A 21908-nucleotide genomic window follows, 5' to 3' on the forward strand; every position below is an offset into this window, starting at 1 on the left:
AACCAAACCACTTTCTATACAAAGTTCAATCAAAGGGCTCCCATTATCATTTACACCTGGCCCCCCAAACTTACCTACCACACCCTCTCTAAAAGTTTCTCCTACTTTAGCATTCAGATCCCCTACCACAATTACTCTCTTACTTGGTTCAAAGGCTCCTATACATTTACTTAACATCTCCCAAAACCTCTCTCTCTCCTCTACATTCCTCTCTTCTCCAGGTGCATACACGCTTATTATGACCCACTTTTCGCATCCAACCTTTACTTTAATCCACATAATTCTTGAATTTACACATTCATATTCTCTTTTCTCCTTCCATAACTGATCCTTCAACATTACAGCTACCCCTTCCTTTGCTGTAACTCTCTCAGATACTCCAGATTTAACCCCATTTATTTCCCCCCACCGAAACTCCCCTACCCCCTTCAGCTTTGTTTCGCTTAGGGCCAGGACATCCAACTTCTTTTCATTCATAACATCAGCAATCATCTGTTTCTTGTCATCCGCACTACATACACGCACATTCAAGCATCCCAGTTTTATAAAGGTTTTCTTCTCTTTTTTAGTAAATGTCTACAGGAGAAGGGGTTACTAGCCCATTGCTCCCGGCATTTTAGTTGCCTCATACGACCGCATGGCTTACGGAGGAAAGATTCTTTTCCACTTCCCCATGGACAATAGAAGAAATAAAGAAGAACAAGAGCTATTTAGAAAAAGGAGAAAAACCTAGATGTATGTATATATATATATATATATGTATGTGCGTGTCTGTGAAGTGTGACCAAAGTGTAAGTAGGAGTAGCAAGATATCCCTGTTATCCTAGTAATATAACTTTGTACCCCCAGTAATATAACTTTGTACCCCCAGTAATATAACTTTGTATCCCCAGTAATATAACTTAGTACTCTCAGTAATATAACTTAGTACCCTCAGTAATATAACTTAGTACCCCAGTAATAAAACTTTGTACTCCCAGTAATATAACTTGGTACTCCCAGTAATATAACTTAGTACTTCCAGTAATGTAACTTGGTACTCCCAGTAATATAACTTGGTACTCCCAGTAATATAACTTGGTACTCCCAGTAATATAACTTGGTACTCCCAGTAATATAACTTAGTACTTCCAGTAATATGACTTGGTACTCCCAGTAATATAACTTGGTACTCCCAGTAATATAACTTGGTACTCCCAGTAATATAACTTTGTACCCCCAGTAATATAACTTTGAATCTCAGTAATATAACTTTGTACCCCCAGTAATATAACTTAATACTTCCAGTAACACAACTTGGTACTCCCAGTAATATAACTTAGTACTTCCAGTAATGTAACTTGGTACTCCCAGTAATATAACTTGGTACTCCCAGTAATATAACTTGGTACTCCCAGTAATATAACTTGGTACTCCCAGTAATATAACTTTGCACCCCCAGTAATATAACTTTGTACCCCAGTAATAAAACTTTGTACTCCCAGTAATATAACTTAGTACCCCAGTAATATAACTTTGTACTCCCAGTAATATAACTTTGTATCCCCAGTAATATAACTTAGTACCCTCTGTAATAAAACTTAGTACCCCAGTAATATAACTTGGTACTCACAGTAATATAACTTGGTACTCCCAGTAATATAACTTGGTACTCCCAGTAATATAACTTAGTACCCCAGTAATATAACTTGGTACTCTCAGTAATATAACTTAGTACCCCAGTAATAAAACTTTGTACTCCCAGTAATATAACTTGGTACTCCCAGTAATATAACTTAGTACTTCCAGTAATATAACTTGGTACTCCTAGTAATATAACTTAGTACTCCCAGTAATATAACTTAGTACCCTCAGTAATAAAACTTAGTACCCCAGTAATATAACTTAGTACTTCCAGTAATATAACTTGGTACTCCCAGTAATATAACTTGGTACTCCTAGTAATATAACTTGGTCTCCCAGTAATATAACTTAGTACTTCCGGTAATATAACTTGGTACTCCCAGTAATATAACTTGGTACTCCCAGTAATATAACTTGGTACTCCCAGTAATATAACTTAGTACTCCCAGTAATATAACTTGGTGCTCCCAGTAATATAACTTGGTACTCCCAGTAATATAACTTGGTACTCCCAGTAATATAACTTGGTACTCCCAGTAATATAACTTGGTGCTCCCAGTAATATAACTTGGTACTCCCAGTAATATAACTTTGTACCCCCAGTAATATAACTTAGTACTCTCAGTAATATAACTTGGTACTCCCAGTAACATAACTTAGTTCTCCCAGTAATATAACTTAGTACTCTCAGTAATATAACTTGGTACTCCCAGTAATATAACTTGGTACTCCCAGTAATATAACTTGGTACTCCCAGTAATATAACTTGGTACTCCCAGTAATATAACTTGGTACTCCCAGTAATATAACTTGGTGCTCCCAGTAATATAACTTGGTACTCCCAGTAATATAACTTTGTACCCCCAGTAATATAACTTAGTACTCTCAGTAATATAACTTGGTACTCCCAGTAATATAACTTAGTACTCCCAGTAATATAACTTAGTACTCTCAGTAATATAACTTGGTACTCCCAGTAATATAACTTAGTACTCCCAGTAATATAACTTAGTACTCCCAGTAATATAACTTGGTTTTCTTTTTATTAACACATCGGCCGCTTCCCACCAAGGCAGGGTGGCCCGAAAAAGAAAAACTTTCATCATTCACTCCATCACTGTCTTGCCAGAGGTGTGCTTACACTACAGTTATAAAACTGCAACATTAACATCCCTCCTTCAGAGTGCAGACACTGTGCTTCCCATCTCCAGGACTCAAGTCGGGGCTACCGGTTTCCCTGAATCACTTCATAAATGTTACCCTGCTCCCACTCCAACAGCACATCAAGTATTAAAAACCATATGTCTCCATTCACCCCTATCAAATACGTTCACGCATGCTTGCTGGATGTCCAAGCCCCTCACGCACAAAACCTCCTGTACCCCATCCCTCCAACCTTTCCTACGCCGACCCCTACCCCACCTTCCCTACAATAGAGCTTTATACACTCTCGAAGTCATTCTATATCATTCCATCTCTCTACATGTCCAAACCACCTCAACAACCCCTCCACAGCCCTCTAGATAATAGTTTTGTTAATCCCGCACCTCCTCCTAATTTCCAAACTACGAATTCTCTGCATTATATTCACACAACGCATTGCCCTCAGACATATCTCCACTGCCTCCAGCCTTCTTCTTGTTGCAACATTCATCACCCATGCTTCACACCCATATTTTTTTGGACATGATACATAGTTGAACAAAAGAAATACAGTGGTTGAGTGTACATGCCAAAAGCCCCTTGTATGCAGAGCATTATGGGCAGGCTTAAAATTAACTTAAGATTAACTAAGCAATGATATATTCAGTGGTACCAAAATTATTGTAAACAGATAACAATTATTTAGTGGTAAAAATACAGTTAACAAATTACAACATGAAGTACAAATGAGTATTTCCAACAAGAGGCTTTATAGTTGTACAAATTTGTAGCACATTTGATGAGTTACTCAGCATTCTAGAGAATGGAGTATTCTATTAGGTAATGTAATTACAGTATTTATTTATTTGTGGGTGAGTAAGTGGTTTTTAAGAAGAGTCTTGAATTGATAAACAGTGTTTCTTTTATATTCACAGGTAATGAATTCCAGATTTTGGGGCCTTTTATGTGCATTGCATTTTTACATAGTGTGAGATGGACACGAGGAACATCAAAGAGTGATCTGTGACTTGTGTTGTGGTCATGTGTTCTGTTGAGGTTGGTAAGGAGAAGCTTGAGAGGAGGGTTTATATCCGAGTTAAGTGTTCTATGTATGTAGTAGATACAATAATAAGTGTGGATGTTTTGTACGGTGAGTAAGCTTAGAGTTTTGAATACTGGTGGAGTATGCTGCCTGTAGAGGGAATTTGTTAGCATTCTGACTGCAGCCTTTTGTTGGGTAATTAATGGTCTGAGATGGTTTATTGTTGTTGAGCCCCATGTACAAATTCCATACGTGAGATAGGGGTAAATGAGTGAGTGATATAAGGCCAGGAGGGCTGACTGTGGAACATAGTACCGTGTTTTCGAAAGTATGCCTACGGTCTTGGAGATTTTCTTGGAAATGTGTTGTATATGTGCTTGAAATCTGAGTCTATTATCAAGGCGAATTCCCAAGAATTTTCCCTCTGTGAGCTTTGTGATAGGTGATCCATTTATCATTAACCCTTTCAGGGTCCACAGGCCCTCTCAGAGACTTGTTCTCAGGGTCGCCCAAATTTCAAAAAAAAAAAAAAAAAAAAAATTCTTATGAAAAGATAGAGAATCTTTTCCTGATCATAATGACACTAAAAGTATGAAATTTGATGGAAAACTTACGGAATTATGCTCTTGCGAAGTTAGCAGTCTCGACGATGTTTACGCAACGGCAATTTTGCTTGCTTTGAGCCCTATTTTCGGCCAATTCCACTGTACTAGTCAACAAAAATCATAAATATTTTGCTAGAACTCCATTTCTTTTATCGAATGAGTACAAGAAACCACCCATTTACCAATTTCAACTATCCAATACAGTGGTCAGAATTTAGCAATTTTGCCAATTTCACACAAATTTCAAAAGATGCCAATTTCCATATAGGGTCCAGAAGAAACAAGACATTCCTGGAACTAAAATAACATTTTCTCTGTTCGTTAGTCACGTCCCCACGCCCCTCTTACATTCTTTTGCTTTCCACTTTTAATTTTTTATTCTCACAAAAAACAGAAGATTTACTGTTATGCAGACTACTGCATTAGTGTAGAAATGGTATAAATAATATCGGCGCATTTGTGAAAGAATATTAGACTCACCAGTTAATGTGTATTGGTCTGTGTATGTAGTAGGCACATGAATAAGTATGGATGTTCTTAATGGTAAGCAGATTCAGACTTTTGAAAATTGGTGGAGTATGCTGGCGGGAGTGGGAATTTGTTATCGTTCTTACTGCTGCCTTTTGCTGGGTTAATAGGGGTTTTAGGTGAATGGATGTTGTTGATCCCCATGCACAAATTCCATATGTAAGATAAGGGTACATGAGTGAATGGTACAGTGCCAGGAGAGCTGATTGTGGAACGTAGTACCTTATCTTTGATAGTATGCCTACAGTCTTGGAGATTTTCTTGGTGATTTGTTTTATGTGTGTCCGGAACTTAAGGCTACTGTCAAGGTGGATACCTAGGAATTTTCCCTCTGTGAGTGAGTCTTGTGACTGATGATCCATTTGGCGTAATGTTAATTGGATCATTTGCAGCTTTGTTTCCAAACTGAATGAAATAGGTTTTATCAGTGTTCAGGGTAAGTTTGTGAGTCATCATCCAGGCAGATATTTTCTGTAATTCAGCATTGACTGTGTTTGCTGGTATGAATGCGTTTGGGTGGGAAAATACATATGTGATGTCATCTGCAAATAATATGGGTTTGAGTAGCAGTGATGCATTCGGTAGATCATTGATGTAGATGAGAAAGAGGAGTGGTCCAAGGACGCTTCCTTGTGGGACTCTTACTGTGATTGGTTGGGTGGAAGAGTTTGCATCATTTGCATACACATATAGAGTTCTGTTACTAACATATGACTTTAGGTAGTTGAGAGAGTGGCCTCTGATACCATAATGCATTAATTTGGAGTACAGTAGTTCATGGTCGACTGTATCGAAAGCTTTACGTATCTCATTGAAAATGCCCAGTGGGACTTCTTTCTTTTCAAGTGCGGTACAAAATCCCCAAAAAGAAAATACTTACATCATTCAACACTTTCACCTCACTCACATATATTCACTGTTTTTGCAGAAGTGCCCAGAATACAACAGCTTAGAAGTATATACCTATAAAAATATACAATATATCCCTCCAAACTGACAATATCCCAAACCCCTCCTTTAGAGTGCAGGCATTATACTTCCCATTTCCAGGATTGCTGGTGTCTTTTGTCTGTCTCATAAATATGCAAGATTACTGGTACGTCTTGCTACTTCTACTTACACTTAGGTCACACTACACATACATGTACATGTTTATTTATACACACTCATTTGAGTTTTCTTTGATTTTATCTCAATAGTTCTTGGTCTTATTACTTTTCCTTTTATATCCATGGGGAAGTGGAATAAGAATCTTTCCTCCATAAGCCATGCATGTTGTAAAAGTCAACTAAAATGCCGGGAACAATGGGCTAGTAACCCCTTTTCCTGTAATAATTACTAAAAAGAATAAGAAGAAAATTGTCAAAGTGGGAAGTCTGAATGTGCATGGATGTTGTGCAAATGATAAGAAAGAGATGATTGTGGATGTTATGAATGAGAAGAAGCTGTATGTCCTGGCTTTAAGTGAAACAAAGCTGAAGGGGGTGGGAGAGTTTCAATGGAGAGGAATAAATGGGATTAGGTCAGGGGTTTCAGAGTTAGAGCTAAAGAAGGAGTAGCAATAATGTTGAAGGATAAGTTATGGCAGGAAAAGAGGTACTACAAATGTATTAATTCAAGGATTATGTGGAGTAAAATAAAGGTTGGATGTGAAAAGTGGGTTATAGTAAGTGTATATGCACCTGGAGAAAAGAGAAGTGTAGAGGAGAGAGAGAGATTTTGGGAAATGTTGAGTGAACATAGGGAGTTTTGAACCAAGTGAGAGAGTAATGGTAGTTGGGGATTTCAATGCTAAAGTGGGCAAAAATGTTGTGGAGGGAGTAGTAGGCAAATTTGGGGTGCCAGGGGTAAATGAAAATGGGGAGCCTTTAATTGAGCAATGTGTAGAAAGTGGTTTGGTAATAAGTAATACATATTTTATGAAGAAGAGGATAAATAAATAGTATACAAGGTATGATATAGCACATAATGAAAGTAGTTTGTTAGATTATGCATTGGAGGATAAAAGGTTGATGAGTAGGCTCTAGGATGTACACGTTTGTAGAGGGGCAACTGATATATCGGATCATTATTTAGTTGTATCGACAGAGTAAGAGGTACATGGGAAAAGAGGAAAATGGCAACAACAAGTAAGAGAGAGGTGAAAGTGTATAAACTAAGGGAGGAGGAAGTTCAGGTGAGATATAAGCAACTATTGGCAGAAAGGTGGGCTGGTGCAAGTATGAGTAGTGAAGGGGGGGGGGGGGGTTGAAGAGGGTTGGAATAGTTTTAAAAATTTAGTATTAGAATGTGTGGCAGAAGTTTGTGGTTATAGGAGAGTGGGTTCAGGAGGAATGAGGAGTGATTGGTGGAATGATGAAGTAAAGGGTGTGATAAAAGAGAAAAAGTTAGCTTATGAGAGGTTTTTACAAAGCAGAAGTGTTATAAGAAGAGTAGAGTAAATGGAGAGTAAAAGAAAGGTGAAGAGAGTGGTGAGAGAGTGCAAAAGGAGAGCAGATGATAGAGTGGGAGATGCACTGTCAAGAAATTTTAAAGAAAAAATAAAAATTTTTGGAGTTAAACAAGTTAAGAAAGGCTAGAGAACAAATAGATTTATCAGTTAAAAACAGAGTAGGGGAGTTAGTAGATGGGGAGATGGATGTTTTGGGGAGATGGCGAGAATATTTTGAGGAACTTTTAAATATCGACGAAGAAAGGGAGACGGTAATATCATGCACTGGCCAGGGAGGTATACCAACTTTTAGGAGTGAAGAAGAGCAGGATGTGAGTGTGGGGGAGGTGTGTGAGGCATTACATAGAATGAAAGGGGGTAAAGCAGCTGGAACTGACGAGACCATAACAGAAATGTTAAAAGCAGGAGGGCGGGGGACAGTGTTGGAGTGGTTGATATTTTTGTTTAATAAATATATAAATGTATGAAAATAAGAAAAAATTTTGGAGTGAGTTAAACAAGTTAAGAAAGCCTAGGGAAAATATGGATTTGTCAGTTAAAAACAGAGTAGGGGAGTTAGTAGATGGGGAGATGGAGGTATTGGGTAGATGGCGAGAATATTTTGAGGAACTTTTAAATGTTAAGGAAGAAACAGAGGCAGTAATTTCATGCACTGGTCAGGGAGGTATACCATCTTTTAGGAGTGAAGAAGAGCAGAATGTAAGTGTGGGGGAGGTACGTGAGGCATTACGTAAAATGAAAGGGGGTAAAGCAGCTGGAACTGATGGGATCATGACAGAAATGTTAAAAGCAGGGGGAGATTTAGTGTTGGAGTGGTTGGTACTTTTGTTTAATAAATGTATGAAAGAGGGGAAGGTACCTAGGGATTGGCAGAGAGCATGTATAGTCCCTTTATATAAAGGGAAAGGGGACAAAAGAGACTGTAAAAATTATAGAGGAATAAGCTTACTGAGTATACCAGGAAAAGTGTACGGTAGGGTTATAATTGAAAGAATTAGAGGTAAGACAGAATGTAGGATTGCGGATGAGCAAGGAGGTTTCAGAGTGGGTAGGGGATGTGTAGATCAGGTGTTTACATTGAAGCATATATGTGAACAGTATTTAGATAAAGATAGGGAAGTTTTTATTGCATTTATGGATTTAGAAAAGGCATATGATAGAGTGGATAGAGGAGCAATGTGGCAGATGTTGCAAGTATATGGAACAGGTGGTAAGTTATTAAATGCTGTAAAGAGTTTTTATGAGGATAGTGAGGCTCAGGTTAGGGTGTGTAGAAGAGAGGGAGACTACTTCCCGGTCAAAGTAGGTCTTAGACAGGGATGTGTAATGTCACCATGGTTGTTTAATATATTTATAGATGGGGTTGTAAAAGAAGTAAATGCTAGGGTGTTCGGGAGAGGGGTGGGATTAAATTTTGGGGAATCAAATTCAAAATGGGAATTGACACAGTTACATTTTGCTGATGATACTGTGCTTATGGGAGATTCTAAAGAAAAATTGCAAAGGTTAGTGGATGAGTTTGGGAATGTGTGTAAAGGTAGAAAGTTGAAAGTGAACATAGAAAAGAGTAAGGTGATGAGGGTGTCAAATGATTTAGATAAAGAAAAATTGGATATCAAATTGGGGAGGAGGAGTATGGAAGAAGTGAATGTTTTCAGATACTTGGGAGTTGACGTGTCAGCGGATGGATTTATGAAGGATGAGGTTAATCATAGAATTGATGAGGGAAAAAAGGTGAGTGGTGCATTGAGGTATATGTGGAGTCAAAAAACGTTATCTATGGAGGCAAAGAAGGGAATGTATGAAAGTATAGTAGTACCAACACTCTTATATGGGTGTGAAGCTTGGGTGGTAAATGCAGCAGCGAGGAGACGGTTGGAGGCAGTGGAGATGTCCTGTTTAAGGGCAATGTGTGGTGTAAATATTATGCAGAAAATTCGGAGTGTGGAAATTAGGAGAAGGTGTGGAGTTAATAAAAGTATTAGTCAGAGGGCAGAAGAGGGGTTGTTGAGGTGGTTTGGTCATTTAGAGAGAATGGATCAAAGTAGAATGACATGGAAAGCATATAAATCTATAGGGGAAGGAAGGCGGGGTAGGGGTCGTCCTCGAAAGGGTTGGAGAGAGGGGGTAAAGGAGGTTTTGTGGGCAAGGGGCTTGGACTTCCAGTAAGCGTGCGTGAGCGTGTTAGATAGGAGTGAATGGAGACGAATGGTACTTGGGACCTGACGATCTGTTGGAGTGTGAGCAGGGTAATATTTAGTGAAGGGATTCAGGGAAACTGGTTATTTTCATATAGTCAGACTTGAGTCCTGGAAATGGGAAGTACAATGCCTGCACTTTAAAGGAGGGGTTTGGGATATTGGCAGTTTGGAGGGATATGTTGTGTATCTTTATATGTGTATGCTTCTAGACTGTTGTATTCTGAGCACCTCTGCAAAAACAGTGATAATGTGCGAGTGTGGTGAAAGTGTTGAATGATGATGAAAGTATTTTCTTTTTGGGGATTTTCTTTCTTTTTTGGGTCACCCTGCCTCGGTGGGAGACGGCCGACTTGTTGAAAAAAAAAAAAAAAAAAAATGTATGAAAGAGGGGAAGGTACCTAGGGATTGGCAGAGAGCGTGTATAGTCCCTTTATATAAAGGGAAGGGGGACGAAAGAGATTGTAAAAATTATAGAGGAATAAGTTTACTGAGTATACCAGGAAAAGTGTACGGTAGGGTTATAATTTAAAGAATTAGAGGTAAGACAGAATGTAGAATTGTGGATGAGCAAGGAGGTTTTAAAGTGGGTAGGGGATGTGTAGATCAAGTGTTTACATTGAGGCATATATGTGAACAGTATTTAGATAAAGGTGAGGAAAGTTTTTATTGCATTTATGGATGTAGAAAAGGCATATGATAGAGTGGATAGGGGAGCAATGTGGCAGATGTTGCAAGTATATGGAATAAGTGGTAAGCAACTAAATGCTGTAAAGAGTTTTTATGAGGATAGTGAGGCTCAGGTTAGGGTGTGTAGAAGAGAGGGAGACTACTTCCCAGTAAAAGTAGGTCTTAGACAGGGATGTGTAATGTCACCATGGTTGTTTAATATATTTATAGATGGGATCTTAAAAGAAGTAAATGCTAGGGTGTTGGGAGAGGGGTGGGAATAAATTATGGGGAATCAAATACAAAATGGGAATTGACACAGTTGCTTTTTGCTGATGATACTGTGCTCATGGGAGATTCTAAGGAAAAATTGCAAAGGATAGTGGATGAGTTTGGGTGTATAAAAGTAGGAAGTTGAAAGTGAACATAGAAAAGAGTAAGGTGATGAGGGTATCAAATGATTTAGATAAAGAAAAATTGGATATCAAATTGGGGAGGAGGAGTATGGAAGAAGTGAATGTTTTCAGATACTTGGGAGTTGACGTGTCGGCGGATGGATTTATGAAGGATGAGGTTAATCATAGAATTGATGAGGGAAAAAAGGTGAATGGTGCGTTGAGGTATATGTGGAAACAAAAAATGTTATCTATGGAGGCAAAGAAGGGAATGTATGAAAGTATAGGAGTACCAACACTCTTACATGGGTGTGAAGCTTGGGTTGTGAATGCAGCAGCGAGGAGGCGGTTGGAGGCAGTGGAGATGTTCTGTCTAAGGGCAATGTGTGGTGTAAATATTATGCAGAAAATTAAGAGTGTGGAAAGTAGGAGAAGGTGTGGAGTTAATAAAAGTATTAGTCAGAGGGCTGAAGAGGGGTTGTTGAGGTGGTTTGGTCATTAAGAGAGAATGAATCAGAGTAGAATGACATGGAGAGCATATAAATCTGTAGGGGAAGGAAGGCGGGGAAGGGAGTCATCCTCGAAAAGGTTGGAGGGAGGGGGTAAAGGAGGTTTTGTGGGCGAGGGACTTGGACTTCCAGCAAGCGTGCGTGAGTGTGTTAGATAGGAGTGAATGGAGACGAATGGTATTTGGGACCTGATGATCTGTTGGAGTATGAGCAGGGTAATATTTAGTGAAGGGATTCAGGGAAACCAGTTATTTTTATATAGCTGGAATTGAGTCCTGGAAATGGGAAGTACAATGCCTGCACTCTAAAGGAGGGGTTCGGGATATTAGCAGTTTGGAGGGATATGTTGTGTATTTTGATAGGTATATGCTTTTAAGCTGTTATGTTCTGAGCACCTCTGCAAAAACAGTGATTATGTGTGAGGTGAAAGTGTTGAATGATGATGAGAGCATTTTCTTTTTGGTGATTTTCTTTCTTTTTTGGGTCATCCTGCCTCAGTGGGAGACAGCCGACTTGTTAAAAAAAAAAATTACACTACTATTAAGACTAAAAAATAAAAACTCAAACTACAGATATATGAAACATTTACCTGTGGTCAGAAATATGCAGTAGAAGAATTATAATTAACTCTGACACTTTCAGCAGAACTTGTGTATCCTTGTGGCTGCTCCTACTCTCCACCTGCTAGAAAAAAAAAATGCAAAATGTACAATTCTCATAACTTGACTTAAGAAATCGTAATGACACGATTGCAAATAAACCATACCCCCGGCCGGGATTGAACCCGCGGTCATAGAGTCTCAAAACTCCAGCCCGTCGCGTTAGCCACTAGACCAGCTAGCCACAATAAGATTCATCCAACTAGGTATATTTCTACACCATAGGAAAGTTAGCACAGGCACCTCTGTGACCACAAATGCAAGTTTTTACAGACGAATCTCCAGCTAGCGTGGCCGTGACGAACTCTAGCTCAAGTCCCTTCACTGCCGTCAACATGACTTAAGAAATCGTAATGACACGATTGCAAATAAACCATACCCCCGGCCGGGATTGAACCCGCGGTCATAGAGTCTCAAAACTCCAGCCCGTCGCGTTAGCCACTAGACCAGCTAGCCACAATAAGATTCATCCAACTAGGTATATTTCTACACCATAGGAAAGTTAGCACAGGCACCTCTGTGACCACAAATGCAAGTTTTTACAGACGAATCTCCAGCTAGCGTGGCCGTGACGAACTCTAGCTCAAGTCCCTTCACTGCCGTCAACATGACTTAAGAAATCGTAATGACACGATTGCAAATAAACCATACCCCCGGCCGGGATTGAACCCGCGGTCATAGAGTCTCAAAACTCCAGCCCGTCGCGTTAGCCACTAGACCAGCTAGCCACAATAAGATTCATCCAACTAGGTATATTTCTACACCATAGGAAAGTTAGCACAGGCACCTCTGTGACCACAAATGCAAGTTTTTACAGACGAATCTCCAGCTAGCGTGGCCGTGACGAACTCTAGCTCAAGTCCCTTCACTGCCGTCAACATGACTTAAGAAATCGTAATGACACGATTTCTCTTCTCTTTCTCCTATACATAAATGACCTACCAAATGTTTCGCAATTACTCAAACCCACACTTTTTGCAGATGACACTACATACGTCTTCACTTACCCAAGCCCAGTCACGCTAACCAATACTGTAAACACCGAATTACAGAAAATATCTACCTGGATGAGGACTAACAAACTTACACTAAACATTGACAAAACCTACTTCATTCAGTTTGGTAACAGAGCTACAGATGTACCTCTTAACATAACAATAAACGGATCACCCATCACAAAGCTAACAGAGGGAAAATTCCTAGGAATCCACCTCGATAATAGACTCAAATTTCATACACATATACAACAAATTTCTAAGAAAATCTCCAAGACTGTAGGCATACTATCGAAGATACGGTACTATGTTCCACAGTCAGCCCTCTTGGCCCTTTATCACTCTCTTATTTACCCCTATCTCACCTATGGAATTTGTGCATGGGGCTCAACAACAATTAACCATCTCAGACCACTAATTACCCAACAAAAGGCTGCAGTTAGAATGATAACAAATTCTCACTACAGGCAGCACACTCCACCAATATTCAAAACACTCAACCTACTCACCATACAAAACATCCATACTTATTATTGCACCTATTACATACATAGAACACTTAACTCTGATTCAAGTCTCTTCTCAAAGATCACTTACTCACTCAAAACCAAATAAATACTGAATAACTGAACCTTATAAATTGTATATCCTATATGTTACTCACAATTATATCACACAAATGTTAAACCTAGGACCCAATCTAACTTTATTATTTTTTTTAAATACACTACATAACAGAATACTCCATTCTACTGAATGAACAGCAATGCATGCAACCATATGACCTGTCTTTGTAATACTCATTTGTGCTTTATTGTCATCTGTTTACAATAATGTTTTATCACTGATTTCATCATTGCTTAGTTAATCTTAAGTTAATTTTAAGCCAGCCCGTAATGCTATGCATATAAGTGGCTTTGGCATGCTGCTCTTACCTGTATTTTTTGTACCTCTGTTTTATGCTTAAATTACTAAATAAATAAAATAAATACTAATGTTCTATCATATATTTACATATTTACAATCACTGGACATGGTTTTAGAACTGCTGGAGCTTGTGGAACTCCTTGAAACAAGGCACCATGCACAGAGGCACCTTACATTCCTCACACATAAACCGAGTGTCTTTGCATCTTTGTTGCCATCGTTTTGTTTGTGCACAGATGATGCATCTCTTCTGAGCAAATTTCTTCTGATTTGAAGGAAGCTGTATTATGAAATGATCACCTTCCCTCCTCAAACGCTTGGGTATATCCTGAGGAATTCGAGGACCTTGTTGTATAGCAGGTGTTGTTACCTGGTACTTCATTATGAGTTGTCTGACAACAGACAAACAAAATTCACCATACGGTGGTCTGTTGCCAGTCTTTATTTGGTACATATTATATGCATTGAGCATTGAAATGTCCATGAGATGGAAGAAAAGTTTCATGTACCACTTGTAACTTTTACAAACACAATCAACAAAACCAATCTGCATGTCACACTTGTCAACCAAGCGCATGTTTTGTGTATAATCAATCACTGTCACTGGTCTTCAAATACGTTCATTAGTCACTCGATCAACTTTGCCACTGTCTTGCATTTCATTACGGTGAATGGTTGTCAACAATGTGACATCTCATTTGTCATGCCACCATAATGCTATGATGTCATTGGCAGTAAACACCTGCACATCATCACCACGAGCACCTGCGTTGAGCCTGGGCATATGTTTACGATTAGAACACACTGTGCCACACACATCTGTCTTGTTCACTCGCAAGAAATCACTGAGTAATGGGCTTGTGTACCAGTTATCGGTATATAATGTATGCCCCTTACCAAGATAAGGTGCCATCATGTTTCTCACTACGTCACCTGAGATACAATATCCAACACCAGGCCACTGTCACAATCACAGAGTACAAACAGTTTTATACCAAAGCGTTTCCTCTTGCTCGGGATATACTGCTTGAATGACAGTCTACCTTTGAACAAAATCAAAGACTCGTCAATTACAAGATTCTTGAATGGATAAAAGTATATGCTGAACTTTTGTTTGAGATACATAAAAATATTTCTAATCTTGTATAACCTGTCACTTCTGTCAGGCCTGGTTTTGTCAAAGAAGTCCAACATACGTAACAGTAAGATAAACCTATTCACTGGGATGATTTCACTGAAGACCGGGGTAGAAATTAGCCGATCTGTGGACCAGTATGATTTTATATTATGCTTATAGACATGAGGCACAAGCATTATTGTTGCAAAAAGCAACTAGTGCTGATGTGAGTGAATTTAAGGCCAGCAAAGGTTGGTTTGAGAGATTTAAGAATCGTAGTGGCACACAGTGTGATAAGGCATGGTGAGGCTGCCAGTTCGGACCAAAAAGCAGCTGAAAAATATGTGCAGGAATTCAAGGAGTACATAGACAGTGAAGAATTGAAACCTGAACAAGTGTTTAATTGTGACAAAACAGGCCTGTTTTGGAAGAAAATGCCAAGCAGGACCTACATTACTCAGGAGGAAAAGGCACTCCCAGGACATAAGCCTATGAAAGACAGGCTTACTCTGTTGATGTGTGCTAATGCTAGTGGTGATGGCAAAGTGAAGCCTTTATTGGTGTATCACTCTGAAACTCCCAGAGTGTTCAGGAAAAACAATGCCCTCAAGGCTAATTTGTGTGTGATGTGCAGGGCAAACAGTAAGGCATGGGTCACTAGGGACTTTTTCTATGACTGGTTACACCATGCATTTGCCCCCACTGTGAAAAATTACCTCCTGGAAAATAAATTGGACCTTAAGTGCCTCCTGGTATTAGACAATGTTCCTGGTCATCCTTCAGACGTGGCAGAGCGACTTTCTGAGGACATGAGCTTCATTAAGGTCAAGTTTTTGCCTCCTAATACTACCCCTCTCCTCCAGCCCATGGACCAGCAGGTCACTGCAAACTTCAAAAAACTCTACACAAAAGCTGTTTGAAAGGTGCTTTGTAGTGATCACAAACACTCTATTGACTCTAAAAGAGTTTTGGAAGGATCACTTTAATATCCTCAATTGTGTAAACCTTATAGGTAAGGCTTGGGAGGGAGTGACTAAGAGGACCTTGAACTCTGCTTGGAAAAAACTGTGGCCAGAATGTGTAGACAAAAGGGATTTTGAAGGGTTTGAGGCTAACCCTGGGAATCCTATGCCAGTTGAGGAATCCATTGTGGCATTGGGGAAGTCCTTGGGGTTGGAGGTTAGTGGGGAGGATGTGGAAGAGTTGGTTGAGGAGGACAATGACAAACTAACCACTGATGAGCTCCTAGATCATCTTCAACAGCAAGAGGCCAAACCTGAGGAAACTGCTCCGGAGGAGGGTATAGAGGGTATAGATTAAGGAAATGTGTGCAATGTGGCTTAAAGTGCAAACATTTTTTGATGAAAATCACCCTCACGCAGCTATTGCATGCCCTGCTGGCAACCTGTACAATGACAATATTGTGAACCACTTTAGGAACGTCATAAACGAACGAGAGGTAGAGGCCTCTATGGACAGATATGTTGTGCGACAGAAGTCCAGTGACTCTCAAGCTGGTCCTAATGGCATTAAAAGAAGAAAGGACTTAACCCCAGAAAAGGACTTGCTACCTCAAGTCCTAATGGAAGGGGATTCCCATTCTAAACAATAAGTTTGACACTCTCCCCTCCTCCCATCCCATCAATCGTCACCAGATCTTCATTAAAGGTATGTGTCATGTATTCTACTGTTAGTAGAGTACTACAAACTGTGCATGTCTTCTACAGTTTGTGTGCATTAAACTTAATATTTCAGGTGAAAAAAAATTTTTTTTCATACTTTTGGGTGTCTTGCATGGATTAATTTGATTTCCTTTGTTTCTTATGGGGAAAATTGATTTGCCTTTCGATAATTTTGGTTTACGATGAGCTCTCAGGAACGGATTAATATCGCAAACCGGGGATCCACTGTATACCGATAACTAGTACACAAGCCCTTTACTCAGTGATTTCTTGTGAGTGAACAGGACAGATGTGTGTGGCACAGTGTGTTCTAATCGTAAATATATGTCCAGGTTCAACGCATGTGCTCGTAGTGATGAGGTGCAGGTGTTTACTGCCCATGACATCATGGCATTACGGTGGCACAACATGCGAGATGTCACATTGTTGACAACCATTCACTGTAACGAAATGCAAGACAGTGGCAAAGTTCATAGAATGACTAATGAACATATTCGAAAACCAGCGACAGTGATTGATTATATACAAAACATGCGCTTGGTTGACAAATGTGACATGTAGATTGGCTTTGTTGATTGTGTTCGTTAGAGTTACAAGTGGTACATGAAACTTTTCTTCCATCTCATGGACATTTCAATGCTCAATGCATATAACATGTACCAAGTAAAGACTGGCAACAGACCATCGTATGATGAATTTTGTTTGTCTGTTGTCAGACAACTCATAATGAAATACCAGGTAACAACACCTGCTATACAAAACCGTCCCCGAACTCCTCAGGATATACCCAAGTGTTTGAGGAGGGAAGGTGATCACTTCATAATACAGCTTCCTGCAACTAAGAAGAAATTTGCTCAGAAGAGATACATTGTCTGTGCACAAACAAAATGACGGCAACAAAGACGCAAAGACACTCGGTTTATGTGCAAGGAATGTAAGGTACCTCTGTGCATGGTGCCTTGTTTCAAGGAGTTTCACAAGCTCAAGCAGTTCTAAAAACAAGTCCAGTGATTGTAAATATGTAAATATATGATAGAATATATGACAGAACATTTACTAAAAAAGAGAAGAAGAAAAACTTTATAAAACTGGGTTGCTTAAATGTGCGTGGATGTAGTGCGGATGACAAGAAACAGATGATTGCTGATGTTATGAATGAAAAGAAGTTGGATGTCCTGGCCCTAAGCAAAACAAAGCTGAAGGGGGTAGGGGAGTTTTGGTGGGGGGAAATAAATGGAATTAAATCTGGAGTATCTGAGAGAGTTAGAGCTAAGGAAGGGGTAGCAATAATGTTGAAGAACCAGTTATGGAAGGAGAAAAGAGAATATGAATGTGTAAATTCAAGGATTATGTGGATTAAAGTAAAGGTTGGATGCGAAAAATGGGTCATAATAAGCGTGTATGCACCTGAAGAAGAGAGGAATGTAGAGAGGGAGAGATTTTGGGAGATGTTAATTGAATGTATAGGAACCTTTGAACCAAGTGAGAGAGTAAATGTGGTAGGGGACCTGAATGCTAAAGTAGGAGAAACTTTTAGAGAGGGTGTGGTAGGTAAGTTTGGGGTGCCAGGTGTAAATGATAATGGGAGCCCTTTGATTGAACTTTGTATAGAAAGGGGTTTAGTTATAGGACAAGTAATAAATATTTTAAGAAAAAGAGGATAAATAAGTATACAAGATATGATGTAGGGCAAAATGACAGTAGTTTGTTGGATTATGTATTGGTATATAAAAGACTGTTGAGTAGACTTCAGGATGTATATGTTTATAGAGGGGCAACAGATACATCAGATCACTTTTTATTTGTAGCTACACTGAGAGTAAAAGGTAGATGGGATACAAGGAGAATAGAAGCATCAGGGAAGAGAGAGGTGAAGGTTTATAAACTAAAAGAGGAGGCAGTTAGGTTAAGATATAAACAGCTATTGGAGGATAGATGGGCTAATGAGAGCATAGGCAATGGGGTCGAAGAGGTATGGGGTAGGTTTAAAAATGTAGTGTTAGAGTGTTCAGCAGAAGTTTGTGGTTACAGGAAAGTGGGTGCGGGAGGGAAGAGGAGCGATTGGTGGAATGATGATGTAAAGAGAGTAGTAAGGGAGAAAAAGTTAGCATATGAGAAGTTTTTACAAAGTAGAAGTGATGCAAGGAGGGAAGAGTATATGGAGAAAAAGAGAGAGGTTAAGAGAGTGGTGAAGCAATGTAAAAAGAGAGCAAATGAGAGAGTGGGTGAGATGTTATCAACAAATTTTGTTGAAAATAAGAAAAAGTTTTGGAGAGAGATTAACAAGTTAAGAAAGCCTGGAGAACAAATGGATTTGTCGGTTAAAAATAGGAGAGTTATTAACCCTTTGACTGTCGCAGGCCCCTTTCTGAAACTGTCATTCTACGTCGATAAGTTTTTGAAAAAAAAAAAAAAAAAATTCTTATGAAATGATAGAAAATCTTTTCCCGATGGTAATGGCACCAAAATTTCGAAATTTGGTCGAAAACTCACGGAATTATGCTCCCGCAAAGTTAGTGGTCTCGGCGACATATGCGTATCGGCGATTTCGCCGACTTTGAGCCCTGTTTTCAGCCAATTCCATTGTTCCAGTTGACCAAACTCATAGCTATTTCTTTAGAACTCCATTTTATCTATCAGCTGAGTACAAGAAACCGCCCATTTACCAATTTGAACTACCCAATATAGTGGTCAGAAATTGGCAATTTGGCCAATTTCACGCAAACTAAAAAAGATGCCAATTTCAAAATAGGGTCCAGAATAAACAAGGTAGACATTCTTGGCACTAAAATAACATATCCTCTGTTCATTAGTCACATCTCTAGGCCCCTCTTATATTATTATTGCTTTCTATTTTGATTTTTTATTCATACAAAAAAAATGCAAAATTTACTGTTATGCAGACTACTGCATTATTGTAAAAATGGTATAAATAATATCAGTGCACTAGTGAAGGAATATTAGACTCCCCAGCTGACGTGTATTGGACGTGTGGTGTGATTTATTTACTCCTGAACATTGGTAAAAATCTAACATTTCCACTACTTTGAGCTCAGTTTCAAGGTTGTTTTCATCGTCAAAGTAATGAAAATCATCTCTATTTCTGTAATATGTTTTCCATTTTATCACCTAAGACCATGAAAACGCAAATACAACGATAAATACTATACGAAAATACACCTCAAAGTCGGCATTTTAATCCAAAAAAACGATCAGATTTTTTTTTTTCCTAATTATGCACTATGTGCTGCAGGATTTTTTTTATGTGGTGCACACTGACCACACAGACCCATTCTCTCACATGTGGGCCTACCAGCTTTCTCCCGCTTGATTTGAAGCCGCTAGAATTATTGAGTATATATACATGAGAAGCAGTGGCGGGTAAGACATATTTATACGGCGTAAACAGTCAAAGGGTTAAATGGAGAGTTAGAGGTATTGGGAAGATGATGGAGGGAATATTTCGAGGAATTGTTAAATGTTGATGAAGAGAGGGAAGCTGTGATTTCATGTATACGGCAAGGAGAAATAACATCTGGTAGGAGTGAGGAAGAGCCAGTTGTGAGTGTGGGGGAAGTTCATGAGGCAGTAGGTAAAATGAAAGGGGATAAGGCAGCTGGGATTGATGGGGTAAAGATAGAAATGTTAAAAGCGGGTGGGGATATAGTTTTGGAGTGGTTGGTGCTATTATTTAATAAATGTATGGAAGAGGGTAAGGTACCTAGGGATTGGCAGAGAGCATGCATAGTTCCTTTGTATAAAGGCAAAGGGGACAACAGAGAGTGCAAAAATTATAGGGGGATAAGTCTGTTGAGTATACCTGGTAAAGTGTATGGTAGAGTTATTATTGAAAGAATTAAGAGTAAAATGGAGAATAGGATAGCAGATAAACAAGGAGGCTTTAGGAAAGATAGGGTGTGTGTGGACCAGGTGTTTACAGTGAAACATATAAGTGAACAGTATAAGTGAACATATAAGTGAACAGTAACATTTATGAAGGGGTTCAGGGAAACCGGCAGGCCGGACTTGAGTCCTGGAGATGGGAAGTACAGTGCCTGCACTCTGAAGGAGGGGTGTTAATGTTGCAGTTTAAAAACTGTAGTGTAAAGCACCCTTCTGGCAAGACAGTGATGGAGTGAATGATGGTGAAAGTTTTTCTTTTTCAGGCCACCCTGCCTTGGTGGGAATCGGCCAGTGTGATAATAATAATAAAAAAAAATATTTAGATAGGGCTAAAGAGGTTTTTGTGGCATTTATGGATTTGGAAAAGGCAATGTGGCAGATGTTGCAGGTGTATGGTATAGGAGGTAGGCTACTGAAATCAGTTAAGAGTTTTTATAAGAATAGTGAGGCTCAAGTTAGAGTATGTAGGAAAGAGGGAGATTATTTCCCAGTAAAAGTAGGCCTTAGACAAGGATGTGTGATGTCACCATGGTTGTTTAATATATTTATAGATAGGGTTGTAAGAGAAGTAAATGTGAGGGTCTTGGCAAGAGGCGTGGAGTTAAAAGATAAAGAATCACACATAAAGTGGGAGTTTTCACAGTTGCTCTTTGCTGATGACACTGAGCTCTTGGGAGATTCTGAAGAGAAGTTGCAGAGGTTGGTGGATGAATTTGGTAGGGTATGTAAAAGAAGAGAATTAAAAGTGAATACAGGAAAGAGTAAGGTTATGAGGATAACAAAAAGATTAGGTGATGAAAGATTGGATATCAGATTGGAGGGAGAGAGTATGGAGGTGGTGAATGTATTCAGATATTTGGGAGTGGACGTGTCAGCGGATGGGTCTATGAAATTTAAGGTGAATCATAGAATTGATGAGGGGAAAAGGGTGAGCGGTGCACTTAGGAGTCTGTGGAGACAAAGAACTTTGTCCTTGGAGGCAAAGAGGGGAATGTATGAGAGTATAGTTTTACCAACGCTCTTACATGGGTGTGAAGTATGGGTGATGAATGTTGCAGTGAGGAGAAGGCTGGAGGCAGTGGAGATGTCATGTCTGAGGGCAATGTATGGTGTGAATATAATGCAGAGAATTCGTAGTTTGGAAGTTAGGAGGAGGTGCGGGATTGCCAAAACTGTTGTCCAGAGGGCTGAGGAAGGGTTGTTGAGGTGGTTCAGACATGTAGAGAGAATGGAGCAAAACAAATTGACTTCAAGAGTGTATCAGTCTGTAGTGGAAGGAAGGCCTAGGAAAGGTTGGAGGGAGGGGGTAAAGGAGGTTTTGTGTGCGAGGGGCTCGGACTTCCAGCGGACATGCGTGAGCGTGTTTGATAGGAGTGAATGGAGACAAATGGTTTTTAATACTTGTTATGCTGTTGGAATGTGAGCAAAATAACATTTATGAAGGGATTCAGGGAAACCAGC

The 21908-nt window shown here is 39.3% G+C and overlaps 1 protein-coding gene across 4 annotated transcripts in view; it reads right to left on the reverse strand.

Annotated features, from left to right (window-relative positions):
- The window catches only part of tefu (Serine/threonine-protein kinase tefu), an 844515-nt gene that overhangs the window by 611294 nt on the left and 211313 nt on the right, over positions 1 to 21908 (reverse strand). For 3 of the 4 annotated variants that reach the window (XM_070083425.1, XM_070083427.1, XM_070083428.1), the window contains exon 17: positions 11754 to 11848. In XM_070083425.1, the coding sequence (XP_069939526.1) occupies positions 11754 to 11848 (95 nt within the window). The remainder of the gene's footprint in view (positions 1 to 11753; positions 11849 to 21908) is intronic. The other variant, XM_070083426.1, reaches the window with a different exon arrangement.

Source organism: Cherax quadricarinatus, chromosome 9 (assembly GCF_038502225.1).
Source record: "Cherax quadricarinatus isolate ZL_2023a chromosome 9, ASM3850222v1, whole genome shotgun sequence".
Taxonomy (NCBI): Eukaryota; Metazoa; Arthropoda; class Malacostraca; order Decapoda; family Parastacidae; genus Cherax; species Cherax quadricarinatus.